Source organism: Engystomops pustulosus, chromosome 1 (assembly GCF_040894005.1).
Source record: "Engystomops pustulosus chromosome 1, aEngPut4.maternal, whole genome shotgun sequence".
Taxonomy (NCBI): Eukaryota; Metazoa; Chordata; class Amphibia; order Anura; family Leptodactylidae; genus Engystomops; species Engystomops pustulosus.
In genome coordinates, this window is record NC_092411.1 from 140751057 (window position 1) to 140774230 (window position 23174).

The 23174-nt window shown below is 38.1% G+C and overlaps 1 protein-coding gene across 4 annotated transcripts in view; it reads right to left on the bottom strand.

Annotated features, from left to right (window-relative positions):
- Positions 1 to 18216, bottom strand: part of SUSD1 (sushi domain containing 1) — an 84260-nt gene extending 66044 nt beyond the window's left edge. For 2 of the 4 annotated variants that reach the window (XM_072154756.1, XM_072154755.1), the window contains exons 1-6: positions 17771 to 18216; positions 10840 to 10962; positions 6640 to 6795; positions 5744 to 5896; positions 3745 to 3924; positions 1035 to 1187 (exon numbers count right to left, since the gene is read on the bottom strand). In XM_072154756.1, the coding sequence (XP_072010857.1) occupies positions 1035 to 1187; positions 3745 to 3924; positions 5744 to 5896; positions 6640 to 6795; positions 10840 to 10962; positions 17771 to 17849 (844 nt within the window). In that variant the 5' untranslated portion in view covers positions 17850 to 18216. Of the gene's footprint in view, positions 1 to 1034; positions 1188 to 3744; positions 3925 to 5743; positions 5897 to 6639; positions 6796 to 10666; positions 10734 to 10839; positions 10963 to 17770 lie in introns of those variants that run through there. The other 2 variants (XM_072154758.1, XM_072154759.1) reach the window with 2 other exon arrangements.
- Between the last annotated feature and the right edge of the window lie 4958 nt (positions 18217 to 23174).

Here is a 23174-nt window from a genome sequence, read left to right on the forward strand (position 1 = left end):
CATTCATGCAAAAGGAGCCCTTACCAAATATTGATTCCATGTATTGAAAATAGTTCTCGTTTGCCCAACATTTCTGTGCTCAAAATTTTTTAGACAGTTGTTTTTCTATAATAATATAATTTTCTGAGATACTGACCCACATTAATCAATAAGAGTGCCAACTGCACTAGGTGCAGTTTGCCTGTGAAGTGTGCAGGGGGACTAGATTAATGAACTGTGGTGCATGTTCTTCACGAATCTGATGCCGTTGCACTGTTCTGACAGAGCGCACCAACTTTTTTTGGTGCACTTTTAACATCAAGCGTGCAAAACAATTCTGTCGGACACTGCATGATAAATGTGGCGCTCAGGCCATCAGAGCACCTGAATGACCCTTTTTAATGCACAAATTTTTGCATTGGTTGTAGTACAGCCGCGACACAAATCTGCTGCTTGTGACACAAATGTGTCGCGGACACTTCATAAATACATGTGCAAACAGTTTGCATTGACAAGAATGTACAAAGTCAGACAAAAAAAAACTGGCACAGTTTCACTTTTTGAATTGAATTACTGAAAAATAAAAAACTTTTTGCTGATATTCTAATTTATTGAGATGCACCTGTATGTACAGTTTGTGGAGATGTTCTTGTAAACTCTTTATTGTGTATTTTTGTACTACAATATGAAGAGCAGATCTAATAAATAAATGTTAGGGGTATACTGCAATGTTTGGCCTAGTTAAACCATGCAATTGTCAATGTTCCCCTACAGCTGTGAAAGGTATAGCACAAATAAGGAGATATTTCCTAGCCAGAATGTATTATTTCTGGATCCACCAAATTATTGTTTTGATCACTAAAGGAGACTCATATATTTACACATGATGCCATCATCATGTCACTATGTATTGAAATATCCGTTCCATCCTGCAAGGATGCTTCTTGTAGCCACCAACAGAATATTTAGGTGGCTGAGCACTCTCCATACCAGTCTATGGAGTAAACTGAAAGTGCTATGTATAACAGTTTACAGTAGTCTCAACACATTCTTACCTTGGCAGGTAAAATTGACATCTGTCGTATGAGATGTTTTCTTGCTGTTTTGAAACTTAAAGCCTTCTTTACAGTAGCATTCAAAACTACCGGGAGTATTTTTACATAAACCGTTAATACTGCAGGTGTCAGGTACTTCACACTCATCAATATCTATACATAGAAATGTAAAAAAGATTATTACATCTCTTATAAGCTGATTACGGTAAATGTTGTAATGGTGGGAAATACACTCACCGGCCACTTTATTAGGTACACCATGCTAGTAACGGGTTGGACCCCCTTTTGCCTTCAGAACTGCCTCAATTCTTCGTGGCATAGATTCAACAAGGTGCTGGAAGCTCCTCAGAGGTTTCGGTCCATATTGACATGATGGCATCACACAGTTGCCGCAGATTTGTCGGCTGCACATCCATGATGCGAATCTCCCGTTCCACCACATCCCAAAGATGCTCTATTGGATTGAGATCTGGTGACTGTGGAGGCCATTTGAGTCCAGTGACCTCATTGTCATGTTGAAGAAACCAGTCTGAGATGATTCCAGCTTTATGACATGTAGCATTATCCTGCTGAAAGTAGCCATCAGATGTTACAGGGTACATTGTGGTCATAAAGGGATGGACATGGTCAGCAACAATACTCAGGTAGGCTGTGGCGTTGCAACGATGCTCAATTGGTACTAAGGGGCCCAAAGAGTGCCAAGAAAATATTCCCCACACCATGACACCACCACCACCAGCCTGAACCGTTGATACAAGGCAGGATGGATCCATGCTTTCATGTTGTTGACGCCAAATTCTGATCCTACCATCCAAATGTCGCAGCAGAAATAGAGACTCATCAGACCAGGCAACGTTTTTCCAATCTTCTACTGTCCAATTTCGATGAGCTTGTGCAAATTGTAGCCTCAGTTTCCTGTTCTTAGCTGAAAGAAGTGGCACCCAGTGTGGTCTTCTGCTGCTGTAGCCCATCTGCCTCAAAGTTCGACGTACTGTGCGTTCAGAGATGCTCTTCTGCCTACCTTGGTTGTAACGGGTGGCGATTTGAGTCACTGTTGCCTTTCTATCAGCTCGAACCAGTCTGCCCATTCTCCTCTGACCTCTGGCATCAACAAAGCATTTCCGCCCACAGAACTGCCGCTCACTGGATGTTCTTTCTTTTTCGGACCATTCTCTGTAAACTCTAGAGATGGTTGTGTGTGAAAATCCCAGTGGATCAGCAGTTTCTGAAATACTCAGACCAGCCCTTCTGGCACCAACAACCATGCCACGTTCAAAGGCCTCAAATCACCTTTCTTCCCCATACTGATGCTCGGTTTGAACTGCAGGAGATTGTCTTGACCATGTCTACATGCCTAAATGCACTGAGTTGCCACCATGTGATTGGCTGATTAGAAATTAAGTGTTAACGAGCAGTTGGACAGGTGTACCTAATAAAGTGGCCGGTGAGTGTACTTAGTTCAGTCCAAAACTTCTAAAGATGAGAAGGGACTCAAAGACTCAGCGTGTGAATATGGTTCATATAATGGAAAGGGTCATATTACAGGGAGAGAACCTGGGGCACAATCCCTGTGGCCCCCAGCACTTCAGAAGAAGCAGGGTACCCCACCAAGGGGACCTGCAGAAATCCCTGCCTGAACCAAAGCTGTGGTGACTGATGGTGAGGAGAGTCCTGCAGCATGTCTTGTAAACCCAAGCAGTGTGGGTGAGAAGAGAACAACTGACAAGCAAAACCCACTGCTCCGGAGGGGCCAAACGAGGGAAGCCAATCCCTCTTAGTAAGCTTGGTTCAGGTAATGTATCTATATATATTTTGGTTCTGTTACCATATCCATGCAGTAAACTTGGTTATGCTGTTTATAAAGTAAGGTCAGTTTTGGTACTGTTCCCATGTAATATGTTCCGTCATTTTATAATTTCTATACAGCAAGTTTTGTTATATAACTATTTTTATGCAGAAAAAATCTTTTACAAACTGTTGATTATTAGGGAGGTCACAATCTTATTATGTTCCAGGACTGAGAATAGTCTAAGACTTTTGTTCACAATTTGGTGCAGTAGTGTAAGATGACCAAATAATGTACATAGTTGGGGGTCCACCAAATTGGCACTGAAATTTCTATTGGTAGCACTGGTAAGTGTGAGCAAATGTCAGTAGGGGGGGTGAGCAGGCGGGGTTTGGAGGAGTGAGCAGGCAGATTCAAATAACTGGCATTGTTTAATGGTGCGTGTTTCTTAGTGTCTGGTATTACCCATTGTCAACTATTAAAAATATTCTGTAAAGTTCAGGGACCTCCATCAACCTAAATGTGACCCTGATGATGGATGGTAATATTTAATAACATACAATGATTAAAGTGTAACTAAATACTGATGCAATTTTTTGTTTTGCAGAAATAGTATTGTAGATAATGGCAAATGATGTCTAAACAGGGCAATGTGCTAGAAACAAATAAAACTGTATGAATAACTTCTTCATTGCAGTAGTCATAATTTCAGCAATAAAGTACAGTAAAGTAAAAGCTTTACTGTTCTACAAAGTTGCAGTTGTGAACCTATGTGAAGGTTTTATGATACTGTACCACATGCCTGACATTGAAAAGGATCTGATTTATAGTCAAACATTTTAATTGAAGTCAACAGATAATGTTCACCATTGATAACAATAAGTCATACAATATCTCTCTTAGTAAGGAGGTTACAAGCTTTACCTGTGCAGTCCATTGCAGCACCTTCCCATATGCCTTTGGCTGTACAGATAGATGTGTTGGCCCCATGATCAGGATGGAATCCAGAAATACAAGTATAAGTCACTTGGTTCCCTATTGTGGTTTTGACTGGCAGTATCATTGCAGAATGAAGCCGTAATGGAGGCTGTCCACAATCAACCTCTGTGTTTTGAAACAAAGAAACATAAAACGTATGTTCAACTTCACATTTACCTAGTTGATATTGGTTTTACTGGGAAGCAAAAAAACAACACAGTATTCTTTAAAATGGTTGTCCACTTTCAGTAAACAATTGATATTGTTTGTGTAATGAAAACAATTTTCCTATATACTTTCTCTATCAATTCCTCATGGTTTTCTAGATCTCTGCTTGCTATCCAAAGGGAGCGTCCTTGTCTATTTCCTTTTGATAAAAAAATAGTCCATTCTCACTTGATTTCACACAAGCGCATGGCTCGTTATGTCCCATAGCTGTGATTGCTGTGCTATGGCACTAATGAGCTGTGGACTGTTGGACCATGGACATTTTTTTTTTTCCACAGGAAGTCAACAATGAGGCTTCCTGTTAAATGACAGCAAGCAGAGATCTAGAAAACTACAAGGGATCTGACCGCAGCACCTAACAGAGCTCCAGGTGGGCACCATGACGTCATCAGGGGAAGGGTGCCATGGCAGCCTAAAGTCTCACAGAGACTATAAGAGATCAGCAATAAAAGCAGACTATATAGAGCAATAAAGAAATATTGCAGTATATAGTATAAGCAATTAGATCCTGCACAGTTAATGTACCCTAGAGGGTCTGAAATAATAGTAAAAATATATTTTAAAAAAATTCTAAATTTGTTTAAGTGAACACATTGCAGATGCAACTAGAAAGGAAACAATTTCATTAGTCAGTGCTGAGACTGCAAAAAAGGTGAAGAAAAGTATATTTGGTGTTTGCAGACATTATGAGGAAATCCACAATGGAGAGGTATCTTTCTTAAGAGCTATTGTTATAGAAAGAGTGCCCCCGCCAATAATTGGGTACATGAATTGAGAATTAGGGAGACATTTTGGATCATAGAAATGGATAAGAGACACCTCAGCCTCCATACATAAGGTACTGAAGTCACTGGCCCGCCCCTAGAACTTGTCTTGGATTATTGTTACTGTGATTGCTGTCTGAAGTGTTCATACTGTTGAGAATAAACCGAGACTGTGGCATATGTGCTTATCTACCAGGGCCTAAACACCCTCAGAATCCTAAAAGAAACCGCCCCGCTAGCCGATTGTGGTCTGGCGTGTGTGGCTGATACATATATATACTTTTCATTATTTGTCTCTATATGAATTTCATGTAGACGGTATCAGTACTTACACCGCATGCTCGCAATGTTGTTCTTGTTGTTATCAGATGTGATATCATCTTAATCAAGTAGAGTATGAGTGCCCAGGTGAAAGGAGTTTATAAATTTGTGCTGTACTGAAGGTAACTAGACCATGACTAAGAGCTGCATACTCAAAATGCATTGGTCAATATGCATATATCGGATGTATACTAATTTTTAAGGTGATGGAATAAAGGATGAATTTTTAATATGAATTTGGAGTGCTGTAAGTCTTTTATATTTTTCATGTGTTACTATGTCCGAAGCGGTAGATGCCCTACCCCCCTCTCCTTGCACCACCTTTGGATTATCTCCGTGAGCTCACTTGAATATATATATATATTTTTTTGCTTTTGATGGCCCAAAAAGCCCGTTCTATCAAAAATTTTAAAGGTTTTTGAACACCACAACAGAAAAAATGCTCCAAATATCTGCATCACCACTTTTTTGCCAAATCATCAAATAGTCATAAAAGTCCCAAATTGATATAAATTAAAATGTCAGCATGAACCACAAAAGGAATTGAAAAACTGACATGTAAACATTGTTAACAAAGTGTTATTTCTTAAACACTAGAATATGAGGAAATGCACTTATCATTACTGATTTACCTTTACACAAAGATTCACCACTTTTTGTCAGAAATGGTCCAGTACCGTTTTGTAAACTGAAACCTTCCTTACAGTAGCATTCATAACTTCCAGGAATATTTCTACATTTTGCATTTACCCCACATATATCAGGGTCTTCACACTCATCAATATCTACAAGAGAAAAATCAACACATCATTTAAACCATACTTATATAGACCCAGCATCAATAACATTAAATTTAAACTAAATACCTAGAGATAAATATGATGACCACAGCAAAGAGTTGTGAAGATATAATGCATTAAATAAGAAGCAGACCATAAGACAGCATGGTGGGAACTAATGTAACACAAGGGGAATGTGTCAGCAGGTGTAACCATTTAAGTGTGCAGGTAGGTTAGAAAGAAGCCCTGGAGATCTGTGAATACTACGTATTGTTGTATAAGTTGCTATTTGTAGCAGAACTGTGAAAAATAGTTTCCAGGATTGTAGCTGGACTTGTAGCAGGATGATCTCCAAACTGATCTCACACATTGCACCAGAATGTTACAGATCTCTACAATCCCAGAATATAAATATATTTCTTACAGCCCAGATTGCACAAAGGTATGGTTACACAGACATCCAGGAGTGCTACCGAGTAATGTATTCAGTTTTATATGGATTCTGTAGCTCACAGAATCACCATCTTCAAATGACATTTCTATTTTCGCCTCTGCAGGGTATTTTTTTATTAGTAAATAGGCACGTTTTAACCTACAATAGTGAACTATAGATAATATATTTCATTCTCTACCATGAGTGCTGGTAAAATAAGGTTACTGGGATAAAAGCTGGTGACAACCTACTTTTAAGATATTTCTATCTTTATTGTAAATTGCAAACCTACTGGTTATAAAAATAAGGTTTTTACCTATACAAAAAGTGCCATCATTCGGTATGAAGTTTTCAAGGTTATTGGATGGTCTGTATCCCTTCAGACAGATGCAATAGTAACTTCCATGTGTGTTATGACAGGCTGTGTGTTCTCCACATATTTTATATGCTCCCATTTGACATTCATCTTTATCTGTTGAAATATTAAAAAGAAATATAATATGACCGAAAGTGTTCACCTGTAGAAATCTATATATCAATTGAAAAATGTGAGTTGTTTCAAGAGCAAGTGCACCGCTTATTATTTATTATTTGTGTTAAATAGTACCAAATAGTCTATAACAGGGGTCCCCAAACTATGGCCTGTGGGCCACATGCGGCCCGCGGACCGTTTCTATCCAGCCCCCGTCACTTAGAGCACCAGCGCCTACGGCAGTCTGGCCGCGGCCTTCGGGCAGGAAGCTCCTGCCCATCATTGTATAGTGCTTGATGCAGCCAGAAGCACTATTACTGCAGGTGGAGCGATGTGGCTGGAAGACAACCCCGGCACACATTGCTCTTTGAACCTGCATGCGCAGCTGCGTGATGACGTCATCCACAGCCGCGCACCCCTTCCTGTCCGGCAGCAGCCAGAAGAAAGAAGATGCGGGGGTCACAGCCAGAGGTGAGTATAGGAATTTTTTTAAAAACAACAGTAAAAAGATTGCGACGGCCGGAGGACCCTAATATATGAAATAATTAATTATGGGGCAGCATAGAAAATAACTAATGGTGGGGAAAAGCATAGAAAATAATTAATGTTGGAAGGGCTGCATAGGAAATAATGGTAGAGGGGCAGCATAGGAAATAATTAATGGTGGGGGGCAGCATAGGAAATAATTAATGGTGGGGGGCAGCATAGGAAATAATTAATGGTGGAGGGGCAGCATAGGAAATAATTAATGGTGGGGACAGCATAGGAAATAATTAATGGTGGGGGACAGCATAAGAAATAATGGTGGGGGAGCAGCATATGAAATAATTAATGTTGGAGGGCAGCATAGGAAATAATTATGAGGGGCAGCATAGGTAATCATTGAGGGGCAGCCTAGGAAATAATTAATGGTAGAGGGGCAGCATAGGAAATAATTAATGGTGGCAGGCAGCACAGGAAATAATTATTTACTATGCTGCCCCTCCACCATTAATTATGAGGGGCAGCATAGGAAATAATTTAATGGTGGAGGGGTAGCATATGAAATAGTTAATGGTCGGGGGCATAGGAAATAATTAATTATGAGGGGCATTCGAGTAATTAATGGGGGGCAGCATATTCAATAATTAATGGAGAGGGGTCCTAGTATATTTAATAATTAATTGACCCAATAATTAATTAATTGGGCCAATATTTAAAATAGTTCACAAAGGGGTGCAGTATACTAAATAATTAATTGAGAGGGGACCAGTGTATTAAAGATGCGGTCACATGTACCGCTATTTATTTTTAAACTTAAGTCCGGCCCTCCAAGGGTCTGAGAGGCACAGTGAACGGCCCCCTATGTAAAAAGTTTGGGAACCAGCTCTATAACATAGGTAATGTAGGTAATTGGATGGTTGTATAAAGGTACAAAAGTATTGAGCCCTACTTTAATTCTAGACATAATCACAGTAACTAAATCAAGACATTCACACATCCCATCCATCAATGATATGTAAGTGGTTATGACGGAGGGGATGTGCAGACATTAATGGCCGCATACAAAAGAAAAGACCATGCGATAAGTGTGTTTTGAAGGAAATCCTTACACCTGTGATTTGGTGATCCTCCCCGTCTTCTTGAAAGTGCAAAAGAATACACCCTCTGGTTGCAGGTTTTTGCAGACAATAAAAAAGATTCAAACGATCCAGCACTTTTTATGAAAAATTCTTGCTTCTTTATTAAATCATCATATAAAATCCATCAGCACATAGTGGCATCCACAAACAGCTACACCTTTCGAGTAAAAAAAAGCCAAGATGAAGAGTTTTTTTTTTCTCGAAACGCGTAGCTGTTTGTGGATACCACTATGTGCTGATCGATTTTATATGATGATTTAATAAAGAAGCAAGTATTTTTTATAAAAAAAAGTGCTAGATCATTTGAATCTTATTAATGGCTGCATGCCCCCCTCAATCTGCCAAAAACCAGCAGATCACCGGATGTTATCCCATGTCCTGCTGCCCTGGGGTCATGTGACACATGGCAGTAAACTTTAACATGGTAAGTATAAAATATAATACAAAGTTAAATATATATAAAGTATAATAAGCATTAGTGTCATTTACTTACCCTGTTAAAGTTTAGAATAAGTGACCAACCCCTTTAGGTCTTGGACACCAATGCTTAGAAAAAAGAAAAACTGAAATATCACATGATAAGTATGATCATTTGCTCAGTATTGAGTAGAAGCACCTTTTAAGCTACTACAGCCATGAGTCTTCTTGGGATTGATGCAACAAGTTTTTCACACCTCGATTTTGGGATCATTTGCCTTTCTTCCTTGCAGATCCTCTACAGTTCCCTCAGGTTGGAGGGTGAACAGCCATTTTCAAGTCTCTCCACAGATGCTCAAATTGGGTTTAGGTCTGGGTTCAAGAATGGTCACGAAGTTGTTCTGAAGCTGCTGGTTTATTATTTTAGCTTTGTGCTTAGGGTCATTGCCTTGGAAAACACCCCCATAGCGTGATGCTGCCACCACCATGTTTTACTGTTTGTATTGTTTCACTGAATTGTATTTGGCAGTTGATGAGCAGTGCCTGGTTTTCTCCACACATACTATTTAGAATTAACACCAAAAAGTTGAATCTGCATAAATCTTATTTCTTATAGTCTGGAAGTCCTTCATGTGTTTTTTTGCCAACTGTATGCAGGCTTCATATGTCTTGCACTGAGGAGAGGCTTACATCAGCACACTCTGCCACAAAGCCCTCATGGGTGGAGGGCTGCAGTGGTAGCCAGATCTGTGCCGTGCCACAATTGTGCTCTGGTGCTCTGACCTGTACTGTGAGCTGTGATATCTTACATAGACAGGTGTGTGCCTTTCTTAATCAGGTCCAGTCAGTTTAATTGGCTGGAATCCAATGATGGAGTAGAACAATCTCAAAGAGGATCAGATGGAAATTGACAGTATGTGAGTTAAATATGAGTGTCACAGCAAAGGGTGTGAATACTTATGAACATGTGATATTTCAGGTTTTTTTTGTTAAATAAATTAGTAAAAATATCCACATTTCAGTTTTTCTGTCATGCTGGGATGCAGAGTGTACATTAATGTGCAAAAGAAGAAATTATTTGATCTTACCAATTGGCTCCAATTAAACCAATAGGGAAAATTTGAAAGGAGTCTGATTACTTTCTGCACCCACTGTATATAAAACTCAACTGCTTTGTGTCGATAAATAAATAATAAAAATATTCATTAGAGTATTCTTCACACATATTATATTATTTGGCATGAGGCATAGTGAATTTGGAACATAAATTATCAAAGTCAAAAGAACAACAAATTATTATTCCTGATATTCTTACTTTACGATCAAGCCCAGAGTGTCCTATGTGTCAGTGGTTTCACTGTTGCTTTTATTATCTCAGTTTCTGCTGAGCATCTGATTTTTCCCTAGGACATGATTGTCCAAACCAATGCTCGCTGACCAAGAAATATCCTGTAATGGTTTCACATACCAGTCATAGCAATGAAGTTTTAACTTTACAAAACATGAATATGATATAGAACAAGCCAGAAAGTTAAAATAGTATGAATCACAAAAAATCCAGGCTTGGATGTGTTAATATGTGTTAATATTTATGGAAAATATGAGAGTATTTTATGTTAGGGCATATGTATATTATGTAATGATACACTGTGCACTGTGATTTGTGGAAATAAACAATAGCAAACAACTAGGTTGACGTTTACACTGAGGTTCCCTCTCACCACATACAACCTTATGTGATAACCCAAAGAAAGACAATAAAGAAAGTCTTAAGCACTCCACATAAACAGTACTGAAGGAGCTGGTACAGCCCTGGACCCAGTAAGCTTTACCACATTACAGCAGGCATCACATCCACTTCCAGGACTGACTTGCCTGCTTCCTCCTCTGTGGCAGTTGGCGTGCTTCAGGGATGCATAGCTGGCCCACAAGAAGTGGTGCCATAGATGGTCATCAACCTCTGTCTACCCTTCATCTATGCCAAAAATAAGATTGATTTACTTACCCAAACAATGTGTCCTCCCATTTCCAATTAATCCAAAGTTACACATACAGGAATATTTGTTATCTTTTTCTATACAAGTGGCATTCTGATGGCATGTCTTGCATACATCCCTTGATAGTAAAGCTAAAGAGGAAAAAGCATATGGTTACCACATATAGAACGAGTATAATTAACCTTCTATTCTAGTTTTTGTGTTTGTTTTTCACTCCCCACCTTCCAAAAGCCATAATTTTTTTATGATCCATTTACAAAGCTGTAAACTTCCTAGTGGCAATTTTCTTAGTCTCTGCAATGTACTAAAATGGTGGAAAAATTCCAAATGCGGTCCACAAAAAACAAAGTTGTGCCATTTTCGTATGGGCTTTGGTTTTTGGCTTTTACTCTGTGGTCCAAATGACACAAATTCATATAACTTTATTATGTGTTAAAAATAAAATAAAAAATCTTTTGATCACTTTTTTATTATAAAATGATGAAAGACAGTCCATTCATACAATTGGAAGTTTTTCCATTATGTAGTTGATCAAGTTTTTTTAACCCTTTGCCACAAAATAACATAATAGTACGTTAGTGTGTGGCGAGGGGTGTATGGAGAGGGTTCACGGCAGAGCATATTGCAGCAAACACCCGCAATTAGTGCTGACACCGATCACGAGTGTTAACCCTATTCATGTCGTTTACAATTCTGTTTGTTTTTATAAAAATGGGAAAATGTTCAATTAAACAAAAATGGCTGAAAGTATCAAAATAGAAAAATGAGGTAAACTGTATTATAGAAAAGAAAAACCATCTTTAAATCAATGCTTTTTTGCCCTTTCACCATCCATAAAAAATTTCATAAAAAGTTAAAAGGTATGAAAATATAGCAAAATCTTTATAAGAATAAAAGCCATAAAAACAGCCTATAAGAAAATTGAGCAACTAGGTTTTTTTGGTTAATTTCACTGCATTTGGAATTATTTCCAGCTTCCAAGTACTTCCCATGAAATATTAAATGGTGCCTCTAAGAAATAATATTTATCCCATGGGAAAGAATCCCCTATGCATTTCTGTGTATAGAAAACATGATGACAAGTTCAAGTGATAACACTTTGATCTGTGCTTGTTTCTAATGACCATCCAATGGGACAATGTAAAATTAATAAGGGACAATAACTGGAACTGTGATGGTTTGTCACCCATATAATTACATTAAAATGACAGCATATAATATAGCTACATGAAGAGCTGACCACTGAGCCACCATGCTGCCCATATACCCTGTATAGAGAAGGACGCAATATGATGACCTCCGTGAACCTTTACAATTGCATAAATGATCAGATCAGTTGGGAAGTCTCAAAGTCTAGTGCACACATGTCTGCGTCTTATCTTTGTTTTCCATCATTATGGTGATACTGGTTTATTTCCCATTTCCAAAGGTTGTGTTGTGTGTCCATTTATGGAAGTAGCGTTACAATGCCTTTTTAACAATGCATAATGTTTTTTTCAAATGGTTTATATGTTACCCAATACAATATCAGAACATTTTTGGAAGTGCTTTTTTCTCATGGGCACAGGTACAACTATAAAAACATAGTTTGCCGAATTGGGTGTACATTCACTAGACTAAGCCCAGAATGTGGCGTATGACCTTTTTTTTATGAGGTGAGGCACTAATTAATTTTTTGTAATAATTTATACATATAAACATATATTGCAGTAGTGACAGGTCCAATAACTAATGGTGTATAACATCTTTACTCTCTATAAAGTATATAAAGCTTCCCTTACCTTCTCAAGCTGCTTCATTTGAGAAATTGACTGTTTAAACAATATATTTTTCAAATTTTAACACCTGGCCGTGTAAAAATGATGCAGCAATCACTAAATGACCACACTGCCGTTTCCTCCATGACCTCTCCTCAAGAATCATTAACGTAATTATGTCAACATGATGCTCATTGTTAAAGCCTAATCTCTTGTAGTTTTTGGACTTCCTTCCAACTTCTAACAAGCTTCCTTCTTGCTTGCAGCTTAACAGGATACCTCATACAAGAAAATATTCACAAGTAGGCTGCATTGAGGGCTGGAATGAAGGACCTTTCCTGAATGAAGAGCTCATATCTTTAGTTGGTTCCTTGCACTGATTATTTATTGTTTTTAGAAGATTAAAAGGAAAAAAAAGAAAATATTCACACCAAATAAAACATGCTCTGTCCAATGAATCGGGGTAACCCATATTTATTTGACAGATTGTATAAAAAATGACAGTTTGACTTTGTCTTTTAAATTATATTACTGATTTTTATTTCTTTTTATTTGCACACAAAATGAACTCAGTCCCATCACCTGTCCCCTTGTACATTGGTGTCAAAATAATTCCCACTATAGTCAAAATTGGGCAATAATAACTCTAAGGGAATCTTGATCATAGCCTAGCACCTTGCTAAGCTATTATTGGGACTCCAATTAAAATTAATGAAGACCTGTGCATGTATGGACACCATTTTGTTAATAGCAGCTTCTAGACAAGAGTTGAAGAGCCCTCATTTTCCTGATTGTTTCAGACGTGTTTCAGAGATGGGATCCACATCAACTGGAAATTTATAGTATACACTGTACATATGCCATTACTGTTCCAGATTACAAAATCCCTTAAATGAGAATGCATAAAGTTAATGCAGCTCCCTGCATGGGCAATTTCATATGAGTACATATTGCAGAACAAGGGGAGAAGGGAGGAAATGATCTGCAAAATGTGCTTTGGGGTCCCCTGGCCGCATCCATCTTACCACCGATGGATAAGACCCTCTATATGACCCTAATTAGACAATGAATTCTAGATGTAACTGAACAGAACTACCATCATGTTTGCCAATGAATCCACTCATTGTTAAAATGCCTAAGGGTGGTATTTTTGGAAAACAAGGCCATGGTAAATTTAGAATTCAATTTATTGTTGTGCAATATGTACTCATTTATATGAAATCTTGTGTGTTTGCTCATTTGTCTTTTTTTATTGTATACATTTTAATTGACTAAATAAAATGAGATTGTATTTTTATTGGTAAATAATTACTCTTGGTTTTTCAGTGACATCTTGGCATATTGTAAGCCAACATAGAAGTCATCTGGGTTAACTGCCATGGAATTTATTTTGTAAAATTCTTGTGTACACTAACAATAATTAACAACCAAAACTATAACATTTCACAAATGAGACACATGAGAACCATGTTCTAGAGTTTCACGCCTGCAATATGTTTGTTAATTATGTAAATGTTCTATTGCACTTCTCAGTACACTGAGAAAATGGGAGATCCTACTGCCTCTCACTCATGTAGAAGTTGCATGGAGGACATTATAGAAAAGTGACAAACAGTAATCATATGGAAAAAGCTTGGGTAAGACAAAGACTGTAGGTTAAATTTGCATCTGACTGGCCATGACTTGCTACTTTCTCTTCATTCCTGTTTCTGCTCCTACCTTCCCTCTTTCACATTGGCGTTGTTTTTCATATATGTGGTTCAGTGATTTCTACAGATGTCTCACAAAGCCATTGTTTTCATTGGGGTATTTTCACATTGGCTTTTATTTTCACTTATCCATGGAAAAAAAATTGTGAAACAAATCCATGCTTTTTCACTGATTCGGATCACAGAAGGCAATAGAAGTCTGTGGGTCCGCAAAAAACGCTGATGAAACATCAGCTTTTTTCCACTGATGGGGTTGAGAAACCAGGTGTTATGTTTCCAAAGCAATTTAAACCTTAAGGTTTTTTATGCAGACACAGAGGCAAAAATGGAAGCAAAATTGAGACAAAACGCAATAGAAGTGGAGCACACACGCCAATATGAAACTACCCTTAGACTTCTCTTAAAATGTGGATTACAAATTTTGTTGTACTATTGATTTATGCCCAGTTTGTTTAGTGACCATTTTGACTAATGCGTCATAACAAGTCTGGCATCCATAGAATAAGGACATTTTAGTGAAGCTTATGAAGTTTAAAATTCTTTCAAATAATAAACATTAAACTAATTGCCCCTAGTTGCCACTTATATCACATATGATTATCCAATCAGCATCTTTCAGATGAGCATTAGGCCCCTTTCACACTTGCATTTTTCACTTTTGACGCGCAGAACTTGCATTGCACTCTGACCCATTGTAATCAATGGGTCTTTTCAGACTTGCATTTTTTTTCACGCACACACGTGCATCACCATACAAGTCTATGGAGATGCATCAAAAACGCATTGCACTCTGAGACACTTGCAAGTGCAATGCAAGTGCAATGCGTTTTTCACAAATCAATTGCCATAGAAAAGATAGAGCTCAGTCCTGAGTCCTTTTCACGTGCATTTTCTGCGCGTGAAAAACGCATTGAAATTGCATTGAAATTGCATCAAAAACGCGCGTGAAAAACTGAGACACTGAACAAACTCTGACTGAAAACTGATTGAACTCTGATGCAAATGTGCGTTTTTCACTGACCAAAAACTGATCGCACCCTGATCAGACTCTGACGTGATCTGCAACGCAAGTGTGAAAGGGGCCTTACTTCTAACACAGTTTGTTATTGTGATATTTGTATTTTTTTATCAAATATGGTCATACAAGGCAAATCTGCATGCTTAACAAGCTGTGGGGGAATGCAGGAGATAAGAGCATTGTTTAATCATCAATGAAGTCACCAGTACAATGACACATTATTGAGCGTTAAAAGCAGGAAGTATTACATAGCCTTCTAGTGACATTAAAGTGCTATTGTTTAAGAGAGAAAAACGGAGGAAAAGGAGGAAAACAGGAAGGTAAGGCATTATCTTTGTCCATGACAGGTGCCTATCATGGTTGAAACACTCCGGGTTATTGTCATACATCTGAAGAAGACAACATCAAGAAGCAAGGATGTACACACTAAGGGGGGAAGCTTATTAACATGCTTTTTGAAGTCAGTATTACAGACAACCCCCTGGTTACATACAAGTGGGTTCTTTAAGTTTGTTTTTAAGTTGATTTTGTATGTAAGTCAGAACAAGTATATTTTATAATTGTAGCTCCAGACAACATTTTTCTTTGTCCCAGTGACAATTGGATTTCCAATTTTTTGCTGTCATAGGAACAAGGAGATTATCAATAAAACTTCATTACAGACTTACAGCTTATCATTGTAGCCTGGGACTTAGGCCCCTTTCACATTATTCCGTGATCAAGAGTGTGATGAGTGCCACGACACGGACTGTTAACTTTGCCTGGTATTTATCTCCATGTATTATATTGATATATGATGCACAAAGTTTTTATTTAACCAATATGTAGTAGAACTGACTGTCTGCATGGCACTTGTCACAGACTGATCACAGAATAATCTGAAACGGCCCTAAAGTAAAGCATCCAGGAAGCTCCACCAGAGGTCATAGAGGACAGAGAGGTCCATCTGTAATTAGGAGTCATATGAAATTCAAGTGTCCTTAAAGGGGTATTCCCATTTCAGCAAATTAATGTTATTGTTTGCATGATGAAAAATCAAACGATTTTCCAATATTATTTCTGCATCAATTCCTCACGGTTTTCTGGATCTCTGCTTGTTGTCCTTCTTTAGAAAGCTTTGCTGTTTATTTCCAGTGGACCATGGTCATACAGGTGTACGGCTCGTTATAACACACGGCTCTGATTACTCTCTTTGATACTAACGAGCCGTGCACCTGTGTGATCAGATTTCTGTCCACTGCCTATAAACAATAAAGATTTCCATAGGAGGACAGCAAGCAGAGATAAAGAAATCCATGAGGAATTGATACAGAAAGTATATTGGAAAACTGTAGGATTTTTCATCATACAAACAATAACATTAATTTGCTGAAATGGGAATACCCCTTTAAGTCTAGGACTGCCTGTAATGGAGGTTGTGTTGACTTTAAAATGTTCCAAGGTATGCATTTTATGCCTCACAAACCATTGTTTAATGGGTGTTTTCACATTGGCTTATTATTTTACTGTTCTGTTTTCCGCGGAAAAAATTATGAAACCTGTCCTATTTTTTTCATGGATGCGGATCACAGAAGACCATAGAAGTTCAAAAAAGCTGATAACAGGTCTGTTTTTTTCACTGATGGGTTTTTTCATTGGGGTTTTTGTCTATGTTTTGTTTGTTTTGGTGCATTTGTGGTGCAAATGCTGTTTTGACACTTTCCATTGCACCAAATGAACATAGGACAGTGCAATCTCACTTTTACTTATTCCCAGTAAATGGAAGGAATTTATATTCCTGGTGGCAGGGCTAATAGTCATGATATCCTAAATACATAGATATATAAAGTTTTATGCACAGGAAAAAGTAGTGTGCACAGGGCCTGTACGATGGGGTGCAGAAAAACAAATCATTGTACTATAGGCACTTATATGCTGCCATATGGTTACATTGTACGGCAGGATATTATGGAATTATTATTATTGTATGTATCCATACAAAATTCAGTGCACGAAGCTGTACAACACAGACATGTGTCTATGAGTTTAAGAGTAAGGTTTGATGTAGCCTGGAACTTGGCACATTTAGATCCACCTTACCAAAATTTTTTTCTTTTTAAAATGGGCAATTTCCAGAAAATGCATGAAATGAATTAACATACTTCAAAGCTCACTTAAAGAACGTATAGTCTATATGTATTATTTGTGCGGGAAAGCTCTGTTTTTACACATACAATATGTTAGCTACTCCAGAATAACACCTGATATCTTTGTGTGCATTTTATTTCCAGGTGCCTAAATCAATTAATAATAATAATGAATAAAAATAATTGTTCTAGCTCCGACTAGAACAGAAGACAGAATATAGTACAGAAGAAAATGTATTCCACTAGTAATCAATGCTATTCCAAGACATATTTCTTTACCATAAGATAATATATTCACAGGAGCAAAAGTGGATATTGTTAAAACTTACCAGTAGAGCCATGGGCACAGAAATGTAGCAGGAGACATGTATCCAACAGGACCAAGTTCACAATACTTAGTGTCGTCATATCGTTAAGTTTTTCAACACTCCCCCCACTGTTCACTTCTTGGCAGCTGTAGTTCTTTCCCCTTCACATCTAAAATAAGTTGAGTGCAGAAAACCCTTTTTATCAGATACTAGGCGTCATTTTCCTGTGGGCAGCACATTCATAAAACTTCTGGGAAGGATGGAGCAAACAGTGAGGTGACTCATTCTTCAGATCTCACACTGAAGCTTCTACTAAAATAGTCGAACTATTTAAAAAAAATGCACCAATTTTCAAGGTCCCCGTCTGAATCTACATCTTGTCCTTAGGTTACATGCTTGTCAAGTGCAAAAGGCGGGTTTACTTTAAATATGGGATATAAGATAGCAGTGTTGTGTATGCAAAAGCCATTCCTGCCTTATTTTATAAGCAATGTGTTGTTAGACATGGTGAAACACCATGTGACCTCCCACAAACCACATATTTTTATTTCAAAATAACCGCAATACAGTTGTGAAACAGCAAAACATAACATCTGTCCATCGAAACACATACTGGTCAACTAATGCAATGATAATAACATAGAAGAGGAATATTTACTCTAATAGTAATAACATTAATTATAGTAGCTTCATGATAAAGGATATTGTTATGTTTTCATAGACAAGGTAATGAGCACACAACAATTTTGTATAATGTTAACTGAAAATGCATTTTGCTTTTATTAAATTTTTACTTTTGCTTTCTCCCTGCGGCATCATCTGTAACATTCACTTTTCTGCTTTGTATGTGTTTTATGTTTTGTTGATCACCTTTCTGATAATACTACACATAGTAGAGTTTATTATATAAATTAAGGACTCTATTGGACACTTTCCAGATAGAATGCAGTCACCACGAAACATATCTTTTTCCTCCAGATATGAACATATCTCACAGAGTCTTGTCTATCCCCTTGTATGTCCTAGTTCCTTGGAGTAGTCACAGCTTTTGAGCAGCTTCAGCAGTGCATGCAGGTGGAGACGCCTGATAAGGCTCATGTCTGAACTGGCCAATCAGTAAGAAAGCTTCAGTTTCTTTTAAGGAAAAGGAAAGATGTTATATGATCAGCTGGAACTGAAATATGAAATGTGTGTCATGCATGAATATATTTAGGCACTATATAAGATAATTGGGTTGACAGGACAGATCGGTATACAAAATATGGGAAATACTTGTTACTGCTGCTGATAAAATGAAGTCATGAAGAACAATAAGTTATACCATGGCAAATCTAGGTGATACATCACAGTGCAATGCAAAAAGCAGAGTTAAACCATATCATCAAACCGACAGTAAACTTACAGTTTAATCTCACCTGAAGCTATTTTCATGGTTTGAGACAGGAAGTCTCAGATGAAGCTGTAAATTTCTTCAGAATAATAAAATTAAATCAGGCGATTTTTTTTGTGAAATACATATTCCTCATGCACAAAATGTATATGAGATGTAAACAATTTTAGGCAATTTAACTCCTTTTGCATTGTGTTGCAGTATCAATCCCTCTCAAATTTTTGGTCGTACTTGGACTGGTGGGTGGTGTCAACCTGCTATGATGTCTTCCACACACTACTTACAGAAGTAACAGAAATGTTGCCATCCTATCATCAGTGGCTCAACTATAGGGGTCATAATTGTGCCAAGACCCTAAGCCAGTGGTGGCGAACCTATGGCACTAGTGCCAGAGATGGCACTCTGAGCCCTTTCTGTAGGCACCCGGGCCATCATCCCAGAATGAAGTTCACCAGACAGAACTCAAAGAATCTGCCTGCAGAACCTTCCTACAATGATAGATGAATTTGCCTTCCTCCTTTCAACTGGGTTGGAGTCCTTGGGAGGCTGAAGGATTGAAAGTTGTCAATGAACAAGGAGAAATACATTACTACTTAAATTTCTGCGCTGGCACTTTGCAATAAATAAGTGGCTTTTGGTTGAAGTTTGGGCACTCAGGCTCTAAAAGGTTCGCCATCACTGCCCTAAGCCATGTGGGACCCTCATATTTTTATGTAATGATAATTTGGACATTGAAAGCAACAAGTGCATGAATATTTTAAAAACCCCTCATGTATTGAGGGATCAAAGGTTATCCTTTATATGCAGTGGCGAACATTATATTTATGATAAAATCTGGGGGCACTGCATGGTCAGCTGTGATGCAAGAGATATATAATGTAGGAGCACAGTGGGAAATACATCTTTTATCCAGGAAGTTTGTGGAATCTAGAATGAGCGCAGTCTGGAGGTACATGCCCACTCTGTCCTCACAGCTGATCCCGCCCGGTGGCCATGTGTCTCGTCCATCATTTGCTAGGATTTGAAGGGTCAGTGCATCTATACCCAATGTACACAAAAAGAAATGGACCAATTGTCACGGCAGGGGTATTTGCATCAACTTTTTACAAAACTGCTATTGGCAGAAAATTTTGTCCATATCCGGACAATTTTTTTTTTTTTTATCATTTAACCCTTTAAGGACCTCGTTCTTTTTTGTTTTATCATTTTTATTTTTCACTCCCCACTATCAAAGATTTATAACTTTTTTACACATAAAGAGCTGTGTGACGACTTGTTTTCTGTGTAACAAATTGCACTTCATAGGGATGATATTGAATATTCCATGCGTGTACTGGGAAGCGGGAAAAAAAATTCAAAATGCAGTGAAATTGGTGAAAACACATTTGAGGCGTTTTCTTGTGGGCTTGGAATTTACAGCTTTCACTGTGCGCCCCAAATGAAATGTCTACTTTATTCTTTGGGTCGGTGTGATCACTGGGATAACAAATTTTTTATAGGTTTTATAATGTTTTCATACATTTACAAAAATTTTAACTTGTGTAGGAATTTACTTTTATTTTGCTATTTTCTGGTGCTAATAACTTTTTCATACTTTGGTGTACGGAACTGTGGATGGTGTCTTTTTTTGCGACTTTTGATGAAGTTTTCGATGCTACCATTTTTTGGACTGTACGACCTTTTGATGACCTTTTATAGATTTTTTCTATTTTTTCAAAATGGCAAAAAAGTGCCATTTTCGACTTTTCCATTACAGGGTTAAATGCAGTGAAAAACGGTTATTATATTTTGATAGATCAGGCATTTTCGGATGCGCCGATACCTAATGTGTTTGTGATTTTTACAGTTTATTTATATTTATATCAGTTCTAGGGGGTGATTTGAAATTTTAGTTTTTTTTATTATAAATTTTTTTTTTACTTTTACTATTTTTCAGATTCTCTAGGGTACTTATAACCCTAGGTGGTCTGATTGATCCAACCATATACTGCCATACCACCGTATGGCAGTATATGGGGATCTTCCTCTTCATTCATTACCATGTGCAAATCGCACATTGTAGTCAACGGATTGAAACAAGACAGCCTCGGGTCTTCAGAAGACCGGATGCTGTCATGGCAAAGGATCGCCGCTCCCTGATGACGTTACAGGGAGCCGCGATCTCCAACAAGACGGCGGTGTCCATGCGCCGCCATTTTTTTTAAACCGCTGGCAGCTTTGCTGACGGCGATCTGCGGGTTAACACATGTGCGGGTTCATGATCACGGGTGTTACCAGTACCGATATACAGCAAAGATTTGCCGGCTATGGAGAGGGCTAAGCCCATGTGCCCTCTCCAAGCACCCACAGCCGACCCATGATGTGCCATTACGTCACGGGTCGTGAAAGGGTTAAAATGTAACTTTTATTGCAACTCAAGGGGATAACAATACAAAAAAGCACAGTGAACAATATACAATGAGCTTTATATAAGTAGTATAAATGTGCTTTTTATGTGTCCTCAGTTTTAAAGTGCATAAATGGAGAGCTCTCATAGGGGTCTTATCGGTGCCGATGATGGTGTGTCGCAGAGAGTATACACCATCACCCTCCAAAATGGATTATAAGGGTACTGCCACATTCACAGTCACTAATGGTACTTAAAGAGGATGCTCAGTGTCGTACATGAGAAGTGTATCGATGTTGCTTAGGTACATATAGTTGTATATTTTGTGAGTGCAGGGCTCAAAAATCACCTTTGATGTCATGCACCTAGGGTGAATGTCCTAGAAATTCAAATGAGAAGGCTTATCTAGACTCATGAAGGGGGGCTTATATAGGTTTGACTAACCTGTATTTATCTGATGTCAGAATAGTCAACTTGTAATGGCCCTTAGAGTGCTAGTGTAAGTGGTCAAGGAAAGCACTCAAGCGTACAATGCTAAGCACTGCATACCCCAAACTGGAGGCAGAATTATTAAAATGTTACATACACACTGAGTATGTTCATATGTCTTGCACTGAGGAGAAGCATCCGTTGGTATACTGTGCCATAATGCTTTGACTAATGGAAAATTACAGTGATAGTTGAGTTTGTGGATCTTTCTCTCATCTCCTTAGTGAATCTCTGGAGCTCAGTAACATTGATTTAGGGGTTCTTCTTTACCTCTCTCACCAAGCCTTTTCTCCCACGACTGTGTAGTTTGGCTAGGTGGCCAGGTTGAGGAGGAGTTGTAGTTGTCCCAAACTTCTTCCATTTAAGAATTATGGAGGCCACTGTGCTCTGAGGAACCTTGAGTGCTTCAGAAATTATTTCTTAAACTTGGACAGATCTGTGACTTGCCACAATTCTGTCTTTGAGCTCCTTTGGTAGTTCCTTAGACATCATGATTCTCATATGCTCGGACATGCACTGTGAGGCCTAATATAGACAGGTGTGTGCCTTTCCTAATCAAATCCAATCAGTTAAACTAAGCACAGCTGGACTCTAACCATCTGAAGGAGGATCAGAAAGAAATGGACAGCATGTGAGTTAAATATGAGAGTCACAGCAAAGGGGCTAAATGTTTATGACCATAAGATACTTCACTTTATCTTGTTTAATAAATTAGCAAAAATATGTACATTTCTGTTTGTGTACTTTCCATATTTGCTGTACAAAAACAGACATAAGTACATAAAACAATACAAGCATTTAAGTGAGGATAAAAAATGAGCAATGCAATGATCAACATAAAATTTAATAATGTAATAGATAACAATGCCAGTCCACACATAACTTAATAGTTCCTGGCAATGCTAAGAAGAATTAACACTCAGCCTGTAGGCAAGATCATTTAACCTCTGCCTAGACCCTCCCCATCCCATGGACCTGATGCAGCAAACTACTGTAGGATCAAATGATTTGGCACCTGAGCTGAATAAATCGTCCCTTATGCTGTTCCCAAATTATAGTTCTCATAAGACGTGTTCATTACCGTAAACTCTTGCAAATTTTAATAGCATGCATTCACTCAGAACTATGGTCCACCCATTCAGACTTGGCCCTATGCTTGC